Raw genomic sequence first — 20,062 nt, forward strand, 5'->3', positions numbered from 1 at the left:
ACCCTGACAGTCATCTTGACTGTCCTGACATCCTACAGTCCCTTGATATGTGGCAGCTATGCTCACCATGGCAAACTATTGAGAAGTACTGGGTTAATCAGGTTATGAGGATATATGCAAGGCTTGCAGGGTACTGGCAGGGAGAGTAAGTTTCAAAACATGACCAAAGACTTCTAATGATCTGTGATATTTTGGGGGACTTGAACATTCAATTTTAGTCTACTGATTACCTCACAAGGAGGCAGCACATCTCTTTTGCTCCCTCTTGCTATAGGGCAAAAACCCCAACTCTCCAGAATCTATAAGTTTCAATGACAAGCAGTTGGGATAACTCACTGAAATAAAATGAACTGAGCACCAAATAAGCCAAGCACTGTGGCAAGATTTCAGTCTAGTTAAATTTTAATTTAGTAAGTAAGTTACTAATGCAGAGATGCTGGTAGAGTTATTTTGTAAATATGAACGGTACTCGGGGCTGGCACTGTGGCACAGCAGGTTAAAGCCCTGGCCTGAGAGCTGGCATCCCATATGGGCACTGGTGCTAGTCCCAGCTGCTCCTTTTCTGATCCAGCTCTCTGCTATGGCCTGGGAAAGCAGCAGAAGATGGCTCAAGGCCTTGAGCTCCTGCACCCTCATGGGAGACCTGGAAGAAGCTCCTGGCTCCAGATTGGCGCAGCTCCAGCCATTGCGGCCATCTGGGGAGTGAACCAGAGGATGGAAGACCCCTCTCTCTGTCTCCTACCTCTCTCTGTAACTCTTTCAAATAAATAAAATAAATCTTTAAAAAAAATATGAACGGTACAAGAGACAAGATCCCAGATCAGCTTGAGGTCCTAGCTGTCATCAGCAATGCCTGTGTTCCCTCTGACCATTGGTCCATTGGCTGCCTTCATTTGGTTCCTGAGAGATCTAGGAGTCTTGTATCAGGGCTCAACAGCAAAGGAGCCTTCAACAATTAGATGCTTTCTGCATCAGAATAGACTCAAAGTGGATTAGTACTTTGTGAAATTCCTCAACAATAAATGTTATTCCTGAGACCTACTGGGAGTTTGTAATGCCATGATATAAGGGATTTTTTTGTTGTTGTTTTTTATTCATTTTTGGCTGCCTATTAAAAACTTACCCCAAATATTTACTAAACGGACACCATAACAGTAGTGTTGCCAAAGACCATGCTGTTCTTCCTATTTGTTATTACAACTAGGTTTGCACTAGCAGGATAAACTGCACAATGATTTGACCTGAATAGATTAAGCAGACTCCAAAACTGAAAGGCTGAAACTTTTCCATCTTTGAATTCACTGGATACACTGAATGAATAAGTGATATGTGTGTGTCACAGCAGACTCAAGAATGACAATCACTTTAAGTAGCACTCTAACCTCAGAATCTGTCCTTAAGGCTTGTTGGTCTGGCTGAAAAGCCCATGAGAGCATTTCAGGCATAAAAAGCTAAGTCACTGTGGCAAAAAATGTTTTACATGAAGGATCTCTGTGAGTGAGACCACAGTGGAAAGAAGGGGCCATCAAAGAATGATGTACTTTTCTCTAAAAGAGGAGAGAAAAACTTTGCTTATGGCCTTGTTTAAATAGTGATGGAGTTTGTGGATTCAAAAGGCTTCCATAACCTTGGCAGCTCATGTCAAGAGCCTTGGGTGGTCAGTGACGTCATGCATAAGAGTGTTAATTGTTAAATTAGCAACAGGAGTCAATGTATGATAACTCCCTATACGGGACTTTTGTCCTTAGTGAGTTGTATTATGAGAGTTAAATGTAAAATGAGTTCTCAAAGAGTTTTTTTTTGTGTGTATGCAAATTGTTGAAATCTTTACTTAGTATAGAACTGGTCTTCTGTGTACAAAGTTAATTAAAAATGAATCTTAATGGAGAATGGGACTGGGAATGGGAGAAGAAGGAGGGGTGGGAGTGTGGGTAGGAGGGCGGGTATGGTGGAAAGAATCACTACATTCCTAAAGTTGTACTTACAAAATCTGTATTCCTTAAAAAATAAGAATAATGTGTATGTATTTGTGCATGTGTGATTTTATAAACATTTCAAATAATAAAAAAGAGGGTGAGACTGCTATTCTTACAGCTACCAAGAAGACTAAAAGTAAGAACTAAGTTTAGAATCTCTAGAAGACAACATAGCAAGAAACCTGCTCTGTGACAGCAAGTGCAATGTTACTTGTGTGGCATCTTAATAAATGAGACACTGAATATGGATTAGAAAGAGCTCAGCACCTTCAATGTAAAAGTGCTTTTGGAATTGGCACAGCTCCCTCTTGTGGTTATTTAGATGCAAAGTAAACGGGACTTTTGTATAGGGTTCTTTCCATGCTAAAATGTTAGGGTATTTAGCTCACATTTTGTCCCAATCCCTTTACAATTTTAGAGAAAACAGATCGTGCCAAGCAATTAGACATCACTTAAATGTTTAAAAAAAAAACAAAAACAAAACAAAACAATCACACTTACTGTAGCAGAATCAAAAGAAAGGATGTCCACAACAGGGGGAGTAGAAATCTGCAAATCGATTACCTCAAGCTTTGGATTAATCTGTGTATGTGCATAAAAAAATTAATATGAGATTTTTGCACCATAAGAAACTGGATGCTATTTGTAACACTCTACAGGGCATTTCCTAATCTATTATTCGTCAAAATAGGTATATTAAGTATATTCGTTAAAGTAGATTGCAGAGATTTTAAACAGATTATTAGCTTACATTTATCAACATAAAGAAAAGTATGACAAAGTTGAATTTATCCCAGGGGTCAAAGGTTTTCATATTTATGTATCAGTATAATTTACCTGTAAAAGGATATTAAAAATTAAATAAAACCCATGTCAAAAGGCACAGAAAAAAAAACCCTAGCCAGTTCATTAAGACAAGAAAATGAAATAAAAGGTGTTAGGATGTAAGAATTAGGTGCTGGCATTGCGGCACAGTGTGTTAAGCTGCCAGCCTCCAATGCTGGCATCCCATTTGGGCATAGGTTTAAGTCCCAGCTGTTCCACTTCCGATCCAGCTCCCTGCCAATTTGCCTGAGAAAGCAGTGAAAGATGGCCAAGTTCTTGGGCTCTTGTACACACATGGGAGGTCTGGGTGGGGTTCTAGGTTCCTGGCTTCAATTAGCCTAGCCCTGGCTGTTGCAGCCATTTGGGAATGAAACAACAGATGGAAGATCTTTATCGTTTTGTCTCTCCCTCTCTCTCTCTTTTTTTTTTTTAAGATTTATTTATTTATTTGAAAGACACAGTTACAGAGAGGCAGAGGGAGGGAGGAAGGGGGAGAGAGAGGGAGAGAGAGAGAGAGGGAGGGAGGGAGAGAGAGAGAGAGAGAGAGAGAGAGAGGGAGAGAGAGAGAGAGGTTTTTCATACACTGGCTGACTCCCCAAATGGCAGCAATGGCAGGAGCTGTGCCGATCAGAAGCCAGGAGCCAGGAGCTTCTTCCAGGTCTCCCACACAGGTGCAGGAGCCCAAGGACTTGGGCCATCTTCCACTGTTTTCTCAGGTCATAGCAGACAGCTGGATCAGAAGTGGAGCAGCCAGGAGTAGAACCAGTGCCTGTATGGGATGCTGGCACTTCATGCGGTGGCTTTACCCACTACACCAAAGCACAGGCCCCTTTAACTCTTTTTATAAATAAATCTTAAAAAAAAAAAAAAAAGGCAAGAAGAAATAAAACTGTTGATTATATATCATATAGTTTATCTATATAGAAACTTCAAAAAATCATTAGAACCACTAAAAATTTAATGACTGCTAGAATAAAATCAATATACAAAATCAATTGCATTTCTAAATATCAGCACACAGAAAATGTAAAATTTAAAAAGCTATTGATTATAGGACCATGAAAATTTCAAAATATATCAGAATAAATATATAAAGATGCTTAAGGTCATATTTTTTTAAGAAGAATAAAACATGTTGAGATTATAAAACTTGCAAGTAAACAAAAAGCTATGCCTTATGGAGCTCAAAAGTAATGCACAGTATATCAGAAAATAAATATTAAACTGGCAATACAAACCTAAAGAGGAAGGATGAAAGTGGGCTCAGTATAAGGGTCCTTGCCTAATGCTAACACAAAGATGGGCACTGGGTAACTGAAAAACATAAAAGCTATACTAACACTACGAAGTTAATAGAAGTACATGTAAGGATATTTTTGTGATGAGTAGTTAAGAAAAACACTTTAAAAACCATAAAAACAAAATCATAGGACAATAAAAATAAGCCGATGCATCTAATAACTACACCAAAATTTAGGATTTCTGTTTAACAATGGACAGCACAAAATCAGCAATCAGATAATGAGATAAGAACTATTATGATGTCTAAAATGGAAAAAGGACAAACATCTAAAATGCATGATGAAATCCTACAAATCAATGTGAAAAGGTCAGTATCCTCAAGAAAAAAAATACAGAAATGAAAAACTAGCAGTTAATCAGTATATTAAGAGATGTTCAGAAACAATAGTCATGAAAAAAGTGAAAAGTAAAGCAACATCTCAACATCTCAACATCTGTGAGAACGCAAAACTAGAAAGTTCAGTGATATCAATCTTGTTTATAGACATTGTAATGGCCAAAAACCCCAAAACTGGAAATACCCCAAAAGTCTACTAACAGGAAACTAAGCTGTGGGGAAAACTACTTTGGTAACTTCACTGGAATACTATACAACTACGAAAATGAATGGAGTACAATGATGTTTAACTTCATACAAATGCATGAATTCAGATGAATATGTATAAATCTCGGGATTTCATGGTTAAACGAAACAGCAATTTATAGAAAAATGTCATCACTGTGATCCATTTACATGAAGTTCAACAGTATTCAAAACAAAATAATATGTAATTATAGATTCAAACATATATAGTAAGCTTATAAAGAAAAGAAAGGGAGTAACTACCCAGAAAGGCTATTATTCCTGAGGGAAGTTATTTCAGAATTTTTTAATACTTTAAGCTAATACTTCAATACTTTGTTGGTAAAATATTACCAACAAAGACAGCAGAACATTCTATCAAATGAATGGTACCATTCTTAAGTGGACTGAAGAAGCTGTTGCTTAAGCATTTAGATAGTGACAAAGGCTTCCCATGGAGAAAACGCGGTTCACCACGGATCCTTAATAAAAAGATTCAGAAAGTAAAAAGCAAAAACGGAGCTACGGAGACAAGTCAGAGCACACTGTTCAGCACTGGGGCACAATGCTGCTATCTTTGCATGGCGTGCAAAGAAGAGACAATTAGGGGCAGGTACTGTGGTGCAGCGAGTTTAGCATCTGCTCAGTGCATCTACAGTCCATATTGGAGTGCCTGGGTTTGAGTACTGCCTCTGTCTCAATCTAGCATCCTGCTAATACACCTGGGAATCTATAGATGATGGCCCTACTACTTGGGTTCCTGCTAGTCTTGTAGACCCAGATGGAATTCCTGGCTCCTGGTTTCAGCATGACCTCATCCTTGCTGCACAGCATTTGGGGGTAGTGAACCAGCAGATGGAAGAAGATTCCTCTGTTTCTCCCCCTCTCTCTGTCACTGTGTCCTTCAAACAAATAAGTATTAAAAAGGAGGAGGAGGACAGACGATTAGAAAGGCCGACAAGGGCCAAATTATGAAGGCACAGAAAGCTGGAGGCTAACGTGTGCTTTAGAAAATTAATCTGACAGAAACATGCAGAGCATCAAGAATAAATTAATGGGGCCACTGAGGACATTACTGCAACAGGCCAGGCCCGTGGTGATGAGCGCTGAGTGGAATGATGAGCAACAGGAGTGGAATGACTTTTAAAGCACTTATCATGCTTGATCAGTATAGTTGTAGTTTTAGAAATAGTAACATTTTTATAATTACTCAGCAAGGTGAGAATCAGGGACTATCAGCCCTGCCAGCCAATATCTTTGCTTCTTCCTGGCTGTTCCACAGAGCAGGGGAACACACACAGCCTCCTCCCATCGCATCTCAGTCCACAGCTCCGCAAAGACAGGACGCCCCAAGGTGACTCATTTTCTTTTCAATCTCAGGCTGGCTGTCCTGTCTGCTCAGACATTTTATTCTCTTTTATCTACCGCCACCTAGTGTACACCCTAATTGTTAACCGATGGAAATATAACCTGGTTTCACCATCTAAAATCAGAACTGCTCAAAAAAAATGTAAATTACACTCCCTGAAAAATCCTTGTCTTTGTACAAGAAGCTGGGGAACTCCTGATTGCAACCAAAAGTATTTTCCTGTACTGTAGCCCACGTTGCTGCTGCATAAATAGGATGCCTTGAAATGCAGTGGGCTGCTTTATGAGAGGCTGAACAGTGTCATGGACTTGGGATTCCTGAGTGAGGGAGAGGTTAGCTTTTATAGCTCAGAAGTACCAATCCACATGCCTCTCTGAGGTTACATGTGTCCTTTACACAGAGAAGTCCATGAACATGAACACCTGTACTACTAAATTCCGTGTGACTTCACTGGACTACAAGCTTCTGAAGGGCCAGGAGTAAGCTCATTTAGTTCACTGCTGCACTCCTTAAAGCTAGACAATGGCCAGCACAGAGACGCTTTAACATCTGCTAGCGGATGGAACTTAAATTTGGTTATATTGGAGCATCACATCAAAGTAGTTAAAAATATAGCATGGAATTGGTGTGCCTAGGTTGAAATTCTAGTTTTAAGGTTTAAAACTTATGACTCTATACTCTATATGACTCAATTTCTCATGTGGATAAAAATTTAGGAATACTGCATAATTTATGTAAAGCACTTAGAACAGAGTTATATAAGTGTTAGGTACTATTACTATTATCATCATTTAATCAGAACATTTACTGAGGTACAAAGCAATAGAAACATATACAGCACCAAGGACTAAAATACGAAATGGGCAGATAGTGGTCATTTTTAAAATCATAAATAGTAGTTTCCAATCTTAAAAGAAGAATGAGTTAAAAATAAAATCTCAAATATGAAATTTTAAATCGACCACATAGTTTTCAATAATGACTCGTGGTCATTGTAAAATATCGCTAAATGAATATTTGCTTAAATGATAGGATATATTTTTTCTTGCTAAATATATAGAATTTCATATGTAATTTATAGATTAAGGTAATATCAAATGGTCACTATAAAAATTAAAGCCACCCCAGCAATTATTTTCTTAATAAATTCTATTTATTTATAGTCCCTCTTACAACATTCTTCACTTCTGCCAGAGTAGCGATTTTGATGCCTCACTGTCATTGAGATCTGTCACCATCTTTTAGAATGGCTCTGCTATCTTCCCATCACAATGTGCAAGGGGCCGGTGCTATGGTGTAGCAGGTAAAGCCACTTCCTGCAGTGCCAGCATCCCATATGGATGCCAATTTGAGTCCTGGCTGCTCCACTTCCAATCCAGCTTTCTGCTATGGACTGGGAAGCAGCAGAGGGATGGTCCAGGTCCTTGGGCCCCTGCACCCATGTGGGAGACCCGGAAGAAGCCCCTGGCTCATGGCTTTGGATCAGCGCAGCTCCAGCCATTGAGGTCATTTGGGGAATGAACCAGAGGATAGAAGACCTCTCTCTCTCTTTCTGCTGCTGCTTCTCTCTCTGTGTAACTCTGACTTTCAAATAAATAAATCTTTTTTAAAAAATGTGCAAAAGGGGAGGAGAATGTTCAGGAGAAAAGTGTCATGCACACACTGTAAATTCACCCTTGGAGAAGGGAAGTTTGGTTAAGCTTGGGGGCAAGACAGTACTGCTCAATATGTGACAATCTATAGAAAGATAGAGTTAGCATGAACTGATGTTGTACACAGCACAGTGTGGAGGGACTAAAAAAGGACAAGGTATTGCTCTCATGTTTAATAAAGACTGAACAGTCAGACCAGTAGAAAGGACACAGCAAGTATCTGTTCCACTCAGCCAGCATTTGATATTTCCTGCCTTCTTTCATGTGGTCATCTTCTCTCAATTACTCTATAAGCAATCTGGCTCTCGTTACCTCTCTGTCCGTACAGTAATTAGTAATATATACCGATATATATATGTGGTCAGCTGGTACCCAAGATCTAAGACTACAGGATTCCACACCTTCAAACAAATGCAGCACATAAAGCTGGCAAATGGGTGGCTTTTGCAAAACGCCAAAGAGTTTCACCTGAAGACTGAGGTTATACAATTCAAATAAGCCTCATAAAAAAACCTAAAATACAAATCATAGGAATACTATCTTGCTTCAAAGTCATACATGAAACACTCAAGCTTACTGCAAAAAGAAATTAATTGGTTCATTTACATATTACTTATTCCACATATTTTAATAATTGTTCATTTTTCTATACCATGAATGTTAAACTAAAAAAATTTTCTAGCTTTTTTTGAGATTTAACTATTCATTTGAAATGCAGAGTTACAGACAGAGAGGGAAAGACAGACAGAGAGGGAAAGACAGAGAGAGAGGGAGGTAAAGATCTTCCATCTGTTGATTCACTCCCCAAGTGGCCAGGGACAGATCAGGCTGAAGCTAAGAGCTTCTTCCAGGTCTCCCACGTGGGTGCAGGGGCCCAAGCACTTGGGCCAACCTCTGCTGCTTTCCCAGGTGCTTTAGCAGAGAGCTGGATTGGAAGTGGACTAGACAGGACTTAAACCAGCACCCACATTGGATGCTGGTGTTGCCGGTGGCAGCTTAACCCACTATGCCACAATGCCAGCCCCCTTTTCTAGTTTCAAAATATTTCCAAGGTAACATTTGTAAATTTACCTTGCCTAAAGTTTTGAAAAACAAATTTAATCTATCAAATTTAGTACTTCAAAATATTATTTACTAATCATAAATTAAGATAACACAACTTCTATTATGATTCATATTATATTATTCCAGTTTTTAAACTAAGTAGTCTTTGGGCTCTGTGAGAAATCTATATCCATTTATTTGAAGTAAAGTCTTCAAAAAATAATTTGGTACTTGGTAATTATTTATTTGTAACACTTATTTATTTGGTCCTCCCTCCATAAAACTTTATATATTTGTTTTATTATGAGATGCTGAAGAAAAAAAAAAACAGAGTTGGTTGTTTAGATGTAGAATCCTATCACTTCTCTGCCATTTCATATTATAGGAGGTGAAACTATCTAAACCATACTATATATGAGGGTACTTCAAAAAGTTAATGAAATTGGAATTAAAAGGTAAATTTACTTCAGTGGGAAAAAACTTGAAATCCATACAGTTTTCTCATAATAAGCATCTTCCATGAACTTTCTGAAGACCCCCTTATATGTATGCACAGATTTCAAATTTTTTGGCACTATGATTCCATTTTTTAGGAGCTTTTTAAATTACCCTGTACTTAAACCATTCAGGTACAATGCCCAACATTCTGTTGGACTGTAATTTCATGATGGAAAATCCATTGTTAACAGAATTTTTAAGTGTACATGTGAGAACTATGGTTGAGAGTGGCCTTGCCTGGCCTGGGTCATTCCGACCTAGCAACACAAAGCAACGCAGCTGGCTTTACAGCTTCCTGATGGCACAGTCGGAGCGTAGCTACTCAGACAACTTGTTGACATTTTAAAGAAAAGTCTAGCACTCTGAAATGAACAGGAGGGTGGGAGAGACGGGGGGCGGGGGGGGGGGGGGCAAATCATAGCAAATGGCTCCAGCCTCCGTGCTGAGGCAGTGTGGTGTCACGGAAATATGACTGAATTCATCAGCAGGCCCAGGCTCAGCCTGCAGCTCTGCCTACTCTGCTAGGGTAGCTGAAAGGTTGCAAGGCAGGAGCAGACCTTCCTCCTGTCCTGATACAGCCCAGCCAAGCCACAAAAACACTAGAGTAAAAGTACCAAGAGGCAATAAAACCAGTTTGGCCAACACAAGGGGAGGATACTCAAATTAAAATACATTTTGCATATTTTTATATGAATATATACATAGGAATATATACATAGGAACTTCAAAACATTCACAATTCTACTGTCTATGAACTTTTTGAAGCTCCCTGTATAATCACTAGGGATTAACAAATAAGATCTATAATTGTAGGGAAAAAAAGGGCAAAGAATAATAAATTGTTATTCATGATACTAGAAGTAACATGAAGCGTAATGGTTAACACTTTAGAAGACGGAGCCGGTGCTGGGGCACAGGTTAAGCCTCCACCTGCAGTGCTGGCATCCCATATGGGCACTGGTTTGAGTCCCGGCGGCTCCACTTCCAATTCAGCTCCCTCTAATGCACCTGGGAAAGCAGGGGAAGACGGCTCAAGTCCTTGGGTCCCTGCACTCACGTGGGAGACTTGAAAGAAGCTTCTGGCTCCTAGCTTCGGCCTAACCCAGCCCTGGACATTGAAGCCATTTGGGGAATGAATCAGCAAATGGAAAATCTCTCTCTCTCTTTCTCTAATATATATCTTATATGTATTTACATATTATATATAATATATATTACATATAAGATATATATATCTGCATTTCAAATAAGTAAATAAATCTTTAAAAAAAAACTTTAGAAAAACTGAATAACTGTAGGAAGTTAGAAAGGATAAAATTATAACAAAGAACCAGAAGTCAGGACTACCAAGAAATCCCAAGATATGGCTGACTTAAACAAAATATAAAAATAGTGCAGAAAAAAGATAAATACACATATGCACAACCTGACACTAGCAGAAGTACCCAAAACAACAGAAAAGACCACAGCCAAAGAAACCAAAACTAAAGAAGTGACTGGGGTGAAGGACAAGGAGACCATGAAAGGGGGTGTGGGCCTACAGCCTGAATAATAAATGTGGCTGTTATGCACTGCCACTCAAGAATGAGTCTTGAGGATGCTAAATATTTGCTCTAAAAGCAAAGAAGGGGCTGGTGCTGTAGCGCAGCAGGTTAAAGCCTGGTTCTGCAGTGCCGCCATCCCATGCGGGTGCCGATTTGAGTCCCGACTGCTCCACCTCTGATCCAGCCCCCTGCTGTGGTCTGGGAAAGCAGTGGAAGATGGCCCAAGTCCTTGGGCCCCTGCACCTGACTAGGAGACCTGGAAGAAGCTCCTGGCTCCTGATCAGCATAGCTCTGGCCTTTGTGGCCATTTGGGGAGTGAACCAGTGGATGGAAGACTTCTCTCTCTCTCTCTCTCTCTCAATCTCTCTCTCTCTCTCTCTCAATCTCTCTGCCTCTGCCTCTCGGTAACTCTGCCTTTCAAAATAAAAAAAATAAATCTTAAAAAAATAGAAAAAGCAAAGAAAGGCTCTGCAATGATTAAAAAAAAATTCAGATGAAAGTGAATGCGTGACCCATCCCCAGCTGTTGCACCCATTTGGGGAGTGAACTAGTGAATCGAAGATTCTCTCTCTCTCTGTGTCTCCCTCTCTGCAACTCTGCCTTTCAAATAAATAAACTTTTAGGGGAAAATAAATTTTTTGCCCTTCAACACTATTTTCAATGTAGCCATCACCTGATGCTCCTAAACACACCTAGAATATAAAAAGCCAGTTTAGACTGCAATCACCAGAGGCAATGGATTTAATTTTTCATTCTCTATTATTTTCAGTATAATTTTTAAGTTTCCTTTCTAGGCCTGCAAGAAATAAATATAAGAGACGTTATTATACACTACCACATGTATATAGTTTTATTATTGAAAACAACTGACTTGTTTCTTGAAGTTCTGCAGTTTTAAGGCAGGACTAGGTTTTATGTAATTTGGTATAATTTTAAGCATACAATGTAGGACAAACTCTGGTAGAAGATACAATGTACAATGTTAGTGACTAGGTATGTGGATGATTTGGTGGGAGTAGGTGTACACATAGTGGAATGGCCTGGTATTTTTTATGGAAGAGAATTCTTTGGAGGAGACTGAACTACATTGTGAAATGGGATATGAACAGCACATATGCTGTTTGCTCAAATAACTGCAACTTACAAGTGCTTACTTAGAAGTTTTGTTACTGTTATTATGAAGGCCGTGCCTGCCACACTTATAAAATAATAGTTTCAGCCCTGCCCCAAATCATTAGGATCCTCAGGGTTTAAGAGAAGTGTGCTAAGAGGTATGTAGAGAAGCTTTGGTGGAGGTGATTTAGACTACAATGACTTCCACGTTCAAGTGGATGTGAAATCCTCATGCAAACCAAACCAACTAACCTCTCACCTCCAGCCCCCCGTAAGTGGCCCTGCTGGGTCACGTGGTGATTAAAGTTTCCCAGATTTTCTCTGAATTCAAGGTCATAGTCCATATAAAATGGGGAGGAGGAAGTAATGAGTAAAGGCTGTTGAAGATCCTTCCTATGCCCTATAGCCGCTCCAGCAACCTTGTTTTCTGAATTTTTTTAAAATATTGAATAGGGATAAGAACAAAACAAGATGACTTGACTTTAAAAATGTTTGTAAGAAAATAGCCTAGCCTTCTTAAATTCTGGTATAAAGCTGTGAACTTCATAACTTTGTAAAGCAAGATATAAAGCAAACGCAAGAGGGAAATAAAATACTTTTACTAGTTGATTGTTTAAAAAAGAAAACAGGTCAAATGCATAAAGTACTTACTTCAACAGTCTCAGTTTTGCCATCATGAGGATGTGGTGTTCTTGGGTAGATATCAAGAAGATGCGGTGGTGAATCAAAATGCAGTCTCTTAAGATTTCTCTTAAGATCTTTACAACGTAAATCATCAAAGTTAGTCCTCCATAATAAGACCTATTAAAAAAAAAGTCAATGATGTTGGTAGTTATTGACTTGTATGCACTAAGGAAATTGAAAGAGTTCATGGAGAATGAAATTAAAAGAGCTTCATTTTGGTGCAAAAATTTTTTTAAAATGCATGCATAGCTTTTGTTTCTTTTTTTAATTTGAGGGACAGACAGAAAGAAAGTGGGGGGGGGCAGGGGAGTGAGGGGGAGGAGAAGAGGGAGAGGGAGAGAGTGAGTCAGGGTTTCATCTGCTGGTTGACTCCTCAAATGCTGGCAACACCCTAGGGGGGGCTGGGCCAGGGCCAAAGCTGGGAACTAAATTCAGGTCCCCCACATGGACAGAAGAAATCCAACTACTTGAATCATCATGGCTGGCCCCCCCCCCCCCCCAGGGTCTACATTAGCAGAGGCTGGATTCAGGAACCAGAGTGGGAACTCAACCCACACACCTGAATAAGGGATGCAGGCAGGTGTCTTAACCAGCATCTGAATTCCTAGATCAAATGCCCATGCCATGTAGTTTTTTTCATAATATGCATCTTTTCTTTTTTTTTTTTTTTTGAAAAGATCTATTTATTTATTTGAAAGGCAGAGTTACAGAGAGAGAAAGGAAGAGGTAGAGAAAGATCCTCCATTCACTAGTTTACTCCCCAAATGGCTGCAACAGCTAGGGCTGGGCCAGGCAGAAGCCAGGAGCCACATGCTTCATCTGGGTCTCATTTGTGTGTGTCAGGGACTCAAGTACTTGGGCCATCTTCTGCAGCTTTCTCAGGAGCATTAGTAGAGAGTTGGATGGGAAGCAGAGCAGCTGAGACTTGAACCAGTGACTATATAGGATGCCAGTGCCACAGCAGATGACTTAACCCACTGCAAAACAGAGTAGGCCCCTATTATGTATTTCCATGTACCTTTTACAGACCCCTCATATGCATGCATTTCCAAAAAAATTTTACAGCAAAATAAACTTTTGATTCTATTTTCCACAAAATTTTGAAGTTTTTTGTTTTTTTTTTTGTTTGTTTGTTTGTTTTGAAAGGTAGAGTTAGAGAGAGAGAGACAGAGAGAAAGGTCTTCCTTTTCCATTGGTCACTCCGCAAGTGGCCGCTACGGCCGGTACGCTGCGCCGATCCGAAGCCAGGATCTGGGTGCTTCCTCCTGGTCTCCCATGCGGGTGCAGAGCCCAAGCACCTGGGCCATCCTTCACTGCCCTCCCGGGCCACAGCAGAGAGCTGGACTGGAAGAGGAGCAACCAGGACAGGATCTGGCACCCCCACCAGGACTAGAACCCAGGATACCAGCGCCGCAGGCGGAGGATAAGCCTATTGAGCCGTGGCGCCGGCCTGAAGTATTCTTGCACAAGCAATAGAACTGATTTTCTTTAAAAAAAAAAATCTATAGAATTGACTCTCAAAACAGTCAGAAGGCTAGATAGATATTTAAACAATGTTTCTGTTTCTCAATACTTTATTTAAGCACAGTTGCTGGGATAGATTCAGCATTTCAAATTACCTCCATTTCTGGCTTATAATTCATATTAAAATATCATAACGGCCGGTGCTGTGGCATAGCAGGTTAAGCCACTGTTTGCAGCGCCAGTACCCCATATGGGTGCCAGTTCAAGTCCAAGCTGCTCCACTTCTGATCCAACTCTCTGCTATGGCCTGGGAAAGCAGTGGAAGATGGCCCAAGTCCTTTGGTCCCTGCACCCACGTGGAAGTCTTGGAGGTAGCTCCTGGTTCATGGCTTCAGATTGGCCCAGTACCGGCCACTGAGGCTATCTGGGGAGTGAACCAGCAGATCAAAGACCTCTCTCTGCCTCTGCCTTTGCCTCTCTGTAATTCTGCCTTTCAAATAAATAAATAAATCTTTTTTATTTATTTATTTTTTTGACAGGCAGAGTGGACAGTGAGAGAGAGAGAGACAGAGAAAGGTCTTCCTTTGCCGTTGGTTCACCCTCCAATGGCTGCCGCGGCTGGCGCGCTGCGGCCGGCACACCGCGCTGATCTGATGGCAGGAGCCAGGTGCTTCCTCCTGGTCTCCCATGGGGTGCAGGACCCAAGTACCTGGGCCATCCTCCACTGCACTCCCTGGCCACAGCAGAGAGCTGGCCTGGAAGAGGCAACCAGGACGAATCCAGTGCCCCAACCGGGACTAGAACCCGGTCTGCTGGTGCCGCAAGGCGGAGGATTAGCCTAGTAAGCCGTGGCGCCGGCCTCAAATAAATAAATAAATCTTTAAAAAAAAAAAAAAAATCATGTCCTCTTTTTTTTTTCCAAAGCCCTATAGATTGACTATCTACTTTATTCAATACATTTGGTTATGAATAATTTTTAGTCATTTCAAATAAATGCAGATTTGCTACATAAATGGTATATGTTTGCCATTCCCAAGAAGCTTAGCATTTTAAGAAATAAGACTGATATATAAAAGAGTAGGCAATAATTTAAGTAAAAGAGCTAAAGAACTAAAAGAAATTTATAAAGTGTCAGTTACATGTACAATTAAGTATTAAAACTGAGCAAAAGAAAATAACTGCTATGTGAGTTCTAAAAAGTATCAAAACTGGCACCATTTCAGCTTTAAGGTAGTAGACTTTCTGGCACTAAAGTAAAATGGAAAGTCTTTGATAATCATCTTAACATACACAAACTAGCTGGTTGCAAAAATCTTATTAGCTGAGGTCAAGAATTCCTTTATCCTAGGTACCCTAATCCACTGTTGGTGGGAATGTAAACTGGTGCAGCTACTATGGAAGACAGTATGGAGACACCTCAGAAATCTGAATATAGATTTACCATATGATCCAGCCATCCCACTCCTAGAAATTTACCCAAATCAAAAAAAAAAAAAAATCAGCATATGAGAGTTATCTGTAACCCCATGTTCACTGCAGCACAATTCACAATAGCTAAGATAAGGAATCAATCCAGATATCCATCACCTGTTGACTGGATAAAGAAATTATGGTATATATGCACTATGGAGTACTAATCAGCTTTTAAAAAACTGAAATCCTGTCTTTTGCAACTAAATGGACACAACAGGAAACCATTATACTTAGTGAAATAAGCCAGTCCCAAAAAGACAGATATCATATGTTTTCCCTGATCCAAGGTAACTAATGGAGTGCCTAAAATATATTGTACTGGAGTGAAATGGACATTTTGAAATTTGAAGATTGTTTACAGCCCTTGCCTCTTCTGTTGAAGAACAGTGTTTTTTATTTTTTCTTCATACTATTTGTTGAACTCTTACTTAGTGTAGGGTTAACTTTAGGATCATTAAGTAAACAGAAAGTACATTTTTGTGAAAATTAAGAGTGTGAATGGGAGAGGTAAGAGAAAGAAGGGTTGGAGCATGAGTGGGAGGGATGTTAGGGTGGGAAGTATCACTAAGTTCCTAAATCTGTATATATGAAATACATGAAACTTGCATAACTTAAGATAAAATTTAAAAAACTATAAAAGAATCTCTTTACCCTGACCAAATTAAAGAGGAAGTCAAAAGATTTACAAACCTGTGTGTCTGCACCCCCTGATGAAAACAGCTCTCCATTTTTTGAAAACGAAACTGTAAAGACAGGTCCCTGTGAAATAAAAGGAGATAGATAAAAGAAAAAAAGTACTTGGTGATGCTTTCTTGAGCCAAAAATTGGGAGTACCAATTTTTTATCCTAACTTATAGAATAAATCTAAATTTGCTAGCAACTAATGTTGACAGAATAAAGATAATCAAAGAATCAAATCAATTATACACACAAATAATAATTAACACAAATACTCAATACTAAATAAAAAAGGAATACTAAAAATTATGAAGAAAATCTTTTTCTCCTTCAAAGAAAAGTTTGGACCAGGGTAAGTCTGTAAGAATTTCTACTAAGATTTTTCTTGGTGTGGGCTGTATTCAGCCAACCAACTAGAAGCAGAAACTGAAAGATAAATATGTAGTTGATGGGAATGTAGCTATGTAAATAAAGAACATTTCCTGACCACATTTGACTTCACCAAGTCTCCTTTCATGTAGGCAACAGTACACCCTTAAACCCATCTGTGTTCAAGAGCAGAACACAGATGGAAAGAATGCTGTGATTGATGAAAATTATTACCACAAATGTGAGCATGGAGAGTTAGAGCAAGAATGAGTGGTTGGAGGCCAGTTGGAAAGTTGCTGCAGTATCTAAGTGAAAGGTAAGGAGAACCTGAAACTGAGTAATTACTATGGATTTGGACAAGACCATATTTGGCAGTCACAACATACATGGTCTCTAGGTAGATCTTTCAGTCAACATAAGAGTAATATTCCTCATCTCAAAACTATAAATATGTTGTTTGTTTTCACTATGTCATTAATTTATGGAAGAAAACTTTTAGGGAAGAATGTCATTTATTTTTAAGTAGACCATTTGTCAAAATTAAGTAATTACAGTTTCATAAGTACCTTCACCTCCAGGCTATGACAAATTCCATCTTTATGTGTAATGTTGGATTCTTCATAAACTACTGTGCTTATTGGTTTTTTTTTCATTAACTTTACTTTTTTCATGAAAAATTTTTGATACTTGTTCCTTTTATTGGCAGTGTTTATTCAGATTAAATCCATGGACATGTATGTATCTGAGCTGGTTAGTATCTATTTCTGCTGCACCTTAACACTGATGGAGAACAAATGATAAAGGAAAGGGAAAACATACAAAGAAGAACCCTGATTCTTCTAGACCACAACGCCTGTTCTATTTCTAGATATAAAAAGGTTATACATGGCTAAAAGGAAGTACCTACCCCATCTTTGCTAAAAAAGAGGATGCATTCTTAAAAAATCAGAGAAGTTTGAATATTTATCCTGAATGAGGAATAGTTTACATACTATGGCAGGGGTAGGAGTGAGGACCCACTTTCCCTCTGGGTTCTAAACCAATTGAGAAATAAGACAAAGGCATAATGCATATAAGAGACAAAATATCACTTTACTGCTCATAAATGTTCATAGAAAGAGAGTGGCTTTTATCTGTACAGCAAATGGGCTTTCTAGAAAAAAACATTTAGAACTCTAGGTCAGGTTCACTGACCTCATTACACGCAACACTAGACAATGGCAGGTCTCCCCACAAGAAGCATCAGAGGAAAACAGAGAGGACGGGCTTGCTAGGAAGGGCAGTATAGCAAAAGGTGCTGAGCCATGCTTGTCAAAATGAAGACAGCAATAGAGGATTTATTTAGTGGTCATTGAAAGACATACTTGGATTTTGACAAGAATTATAAGAAATGTTATTTCTTTTTTTTTTTTTTTTTTTTTTTTTTTTACAGGCAGAGTGGACAGGGAGAGAGAGAGACAGAGAGAAAGGTCTTCCTTTGCCGTTGGTTCACCCTCTAATGGCCGCCGCGGCCAGCACGCTGCGGCTGGCGCACTGCGCTGATCCGAAGGCAGGAGCCAGGTGCTTCTCCTGGTCTCCCATGGAGTGCAGGGCCCAAGGACTTGGGCCATCCTCCACTGCACTCCCAGGCCACAGCAGAGAGCTGGCCTAGAAGAGGGGCAACTGGGACAGAATCCGGCGCCCCAGCCGGGACTAGAACCCTGTGTGCCGGCGCCGTAAGGCGGAGAATTAGCCTATTGAGCTGTGGTGCCGGCCAAGAAATGTTATTTCTATAAGCTGAACTCAAGAGTACAAAAACATAGCCTTGAAAGTAAAATGTTTTTGTGAGAGTACCAATGTCATGCTATCTGTAAAAACAATGGCAAATAATAAAATGGATTAAAATTTAAAAAATTCATATTATAAAAGCAAAAATTTGTGTTAATACCGTATGCCCCTGAAGTGTGTATATGAGCCTTCCTTCCAAGAGGTCCAAAATCTTCAGCGTGCCATCTGAAGAAGCAGTGATGAGGAAGTTACCCGAAGGATGGAAGGACAGGCAATTAACTCCAGAGTTGTGAACTGAAGGGTAGAAAATAAAAGCAAAAATTCAGAAGACGATTCTTTTTCACAATATCACGAGATCTTAATATTTAAGAGGTATATCTCAATATAATTGGTTTTCTTTATAATCCCATGGATGCTACTTTTCTTTCTTTTCAGAGAACAGTCCTTAACTCTGAAGACACCCGTTTGCCTAATTGGAAACATTAAGTTGAAAACAAGAATCAAGTAGAAGTAATGTCTCCATGATTCCAAAATTCTATGTAGTTCATTAAAACAAACATTTTGCTTTAAAAAAAAGAGGGGGGGAGGAGCGGGCGGCACCGTGGCGCAGCAGGTTAATGCCCTGGCCTGAAGCACCGGTATCCTAAATCATCGGCACCAGTTCGAGACCCAGCTGCTCCTTTTCTAATCCAGCTCTCTGCTATGGCCTGGGAAAGCAGTGGAAGATGGCCCAAGTCCTTGGGCCCCTGCACCTGTGTGGGAGACCCCGAGGAAGCTCCTAGCTTCTGGCTTCGGATTGGTGCAGCTCCAGCCATTGCGGTCAATTGGGGAGTAAACCATTGGATGGAAGACTCTCTCTGCCTCTACTCTTTCTGTGTAACTCTGACTTTCAAATAAATAAATAAATAAATCTTTAAAAAAAAAAAACAAATATTTTGGCCTCATACAACATTAACTTCCTGCCCATGAGACAAATAACTTTAAAATTGATACGTCATATATAATCTTACCAATCACAGAACTATAAAGTATTCAGATATATTGCCAATATAGCCAACAGTTGATTACTATCAGCTAACATAAAATATATAATCTAACCTCAAATTAAATTTAATAATCAACTAGCGACATTGGATTAATGGGTGAAACGTTTGGAGATAAGTTTGGAGCAGGGCACATTGGGCTATTAAGTTTGAGAACGCACTTCCGGACACCATCCTTCCAGTAGGAGGCAGTGTAACAGAGTCAACAAAAGTGTTCTTTGACACACTTTGTAAGCGGAAAGCCTTAATTCCATCGATTACTTAAGTACTTATCCTCTTGAAGTCTCAATTCCCTTATCTTTAATGCGGGAGTAATAATAATACCTATTAGGAATATTGTGATGATTTAGCACAGTGTCTGCTACATGCTAAACACCGAATAAGTGAAAGTGATTTTTTTTTTTTTTTTTGACAGGCAGAATTAGACCGTGAGAGAGAGACAGAGAGAAAGGTCCTCCTTCCGCTGGTTCACCCCACAAATGGCTGCTATGGCCATCGCGCTGCACCAATCTGAAGCCAGGAGCTGGGTGCTTCCTCTTGGTCTCCCATGCGGGTACAGGACCCAAGCACTTGGGCCAACTTCCACTGCCTTCCCGGGCCACAGCAGAGAGCTGGACTGGAAGAGGAGCAACCGGGACAGAATCTGGCACCCCAACCAGGACTAGAACCCGGGGTGCTGGCACCACAGGCGAAGGATTA

At 39.8% G+C, this 20,062-nt stretch overlaps 1 protein-coding gene across 5 annotated transcripts in view; it reads right to left on the reverse strand.

Annotated features, from left to right (window-relative positions):
* Positions 1-20,062, reverse strand: part of POC1B (POC1 centriolar protein B) — a 114,071-nt gene that overhangs the window by 41,040 nt on the left and 52,969 nt on the right. For 4 of the 5 annotated variants that reach the window (XM_008256874.4, XM_070052685.2, XM_070052686.2 and 1 more), the window contains 4 exons: positions 18,481-18,614; positions 16,197-16,265; positions 12,537-12,686; positions 2,478-2,558 (listed from right to left, as the gene is read on the reverse strand). In XM_008256874.4, the coding sequence (XP_008255096.1) occupies positions 2,478-2,558; positions 12,537-12,686; positions 16,197-16,265; positions 18,481-18,614 (434 nt within the window). The remainder of the gene's footprint in view (positions 1-2,477; positions 2,559-12,536; positions 12,687-16,196; positions 16,266-18,480; positions 18,615-20,062) is intronic. The other variant, XM_089307566.1, reaches the window with a different exon arrangement.

The sequence above is a fragment of the Oryctolagus cuniculus genome, chromosome 11 (genome assembly GCF_051225735.1).
Source record: "Oryctolagus cuniculus isolate XC-2025 breed Fujian yellow rabbit chromosome 11, ASM5122573v1, whole genome shotgun sequence".
Taxonomy (NCBI): Eukaryota; Metazoa; Chordata; class Mammalia; order Lagomorpha; family Leporidae; genus Oryctolagus; species Oryctolagus cuniculus.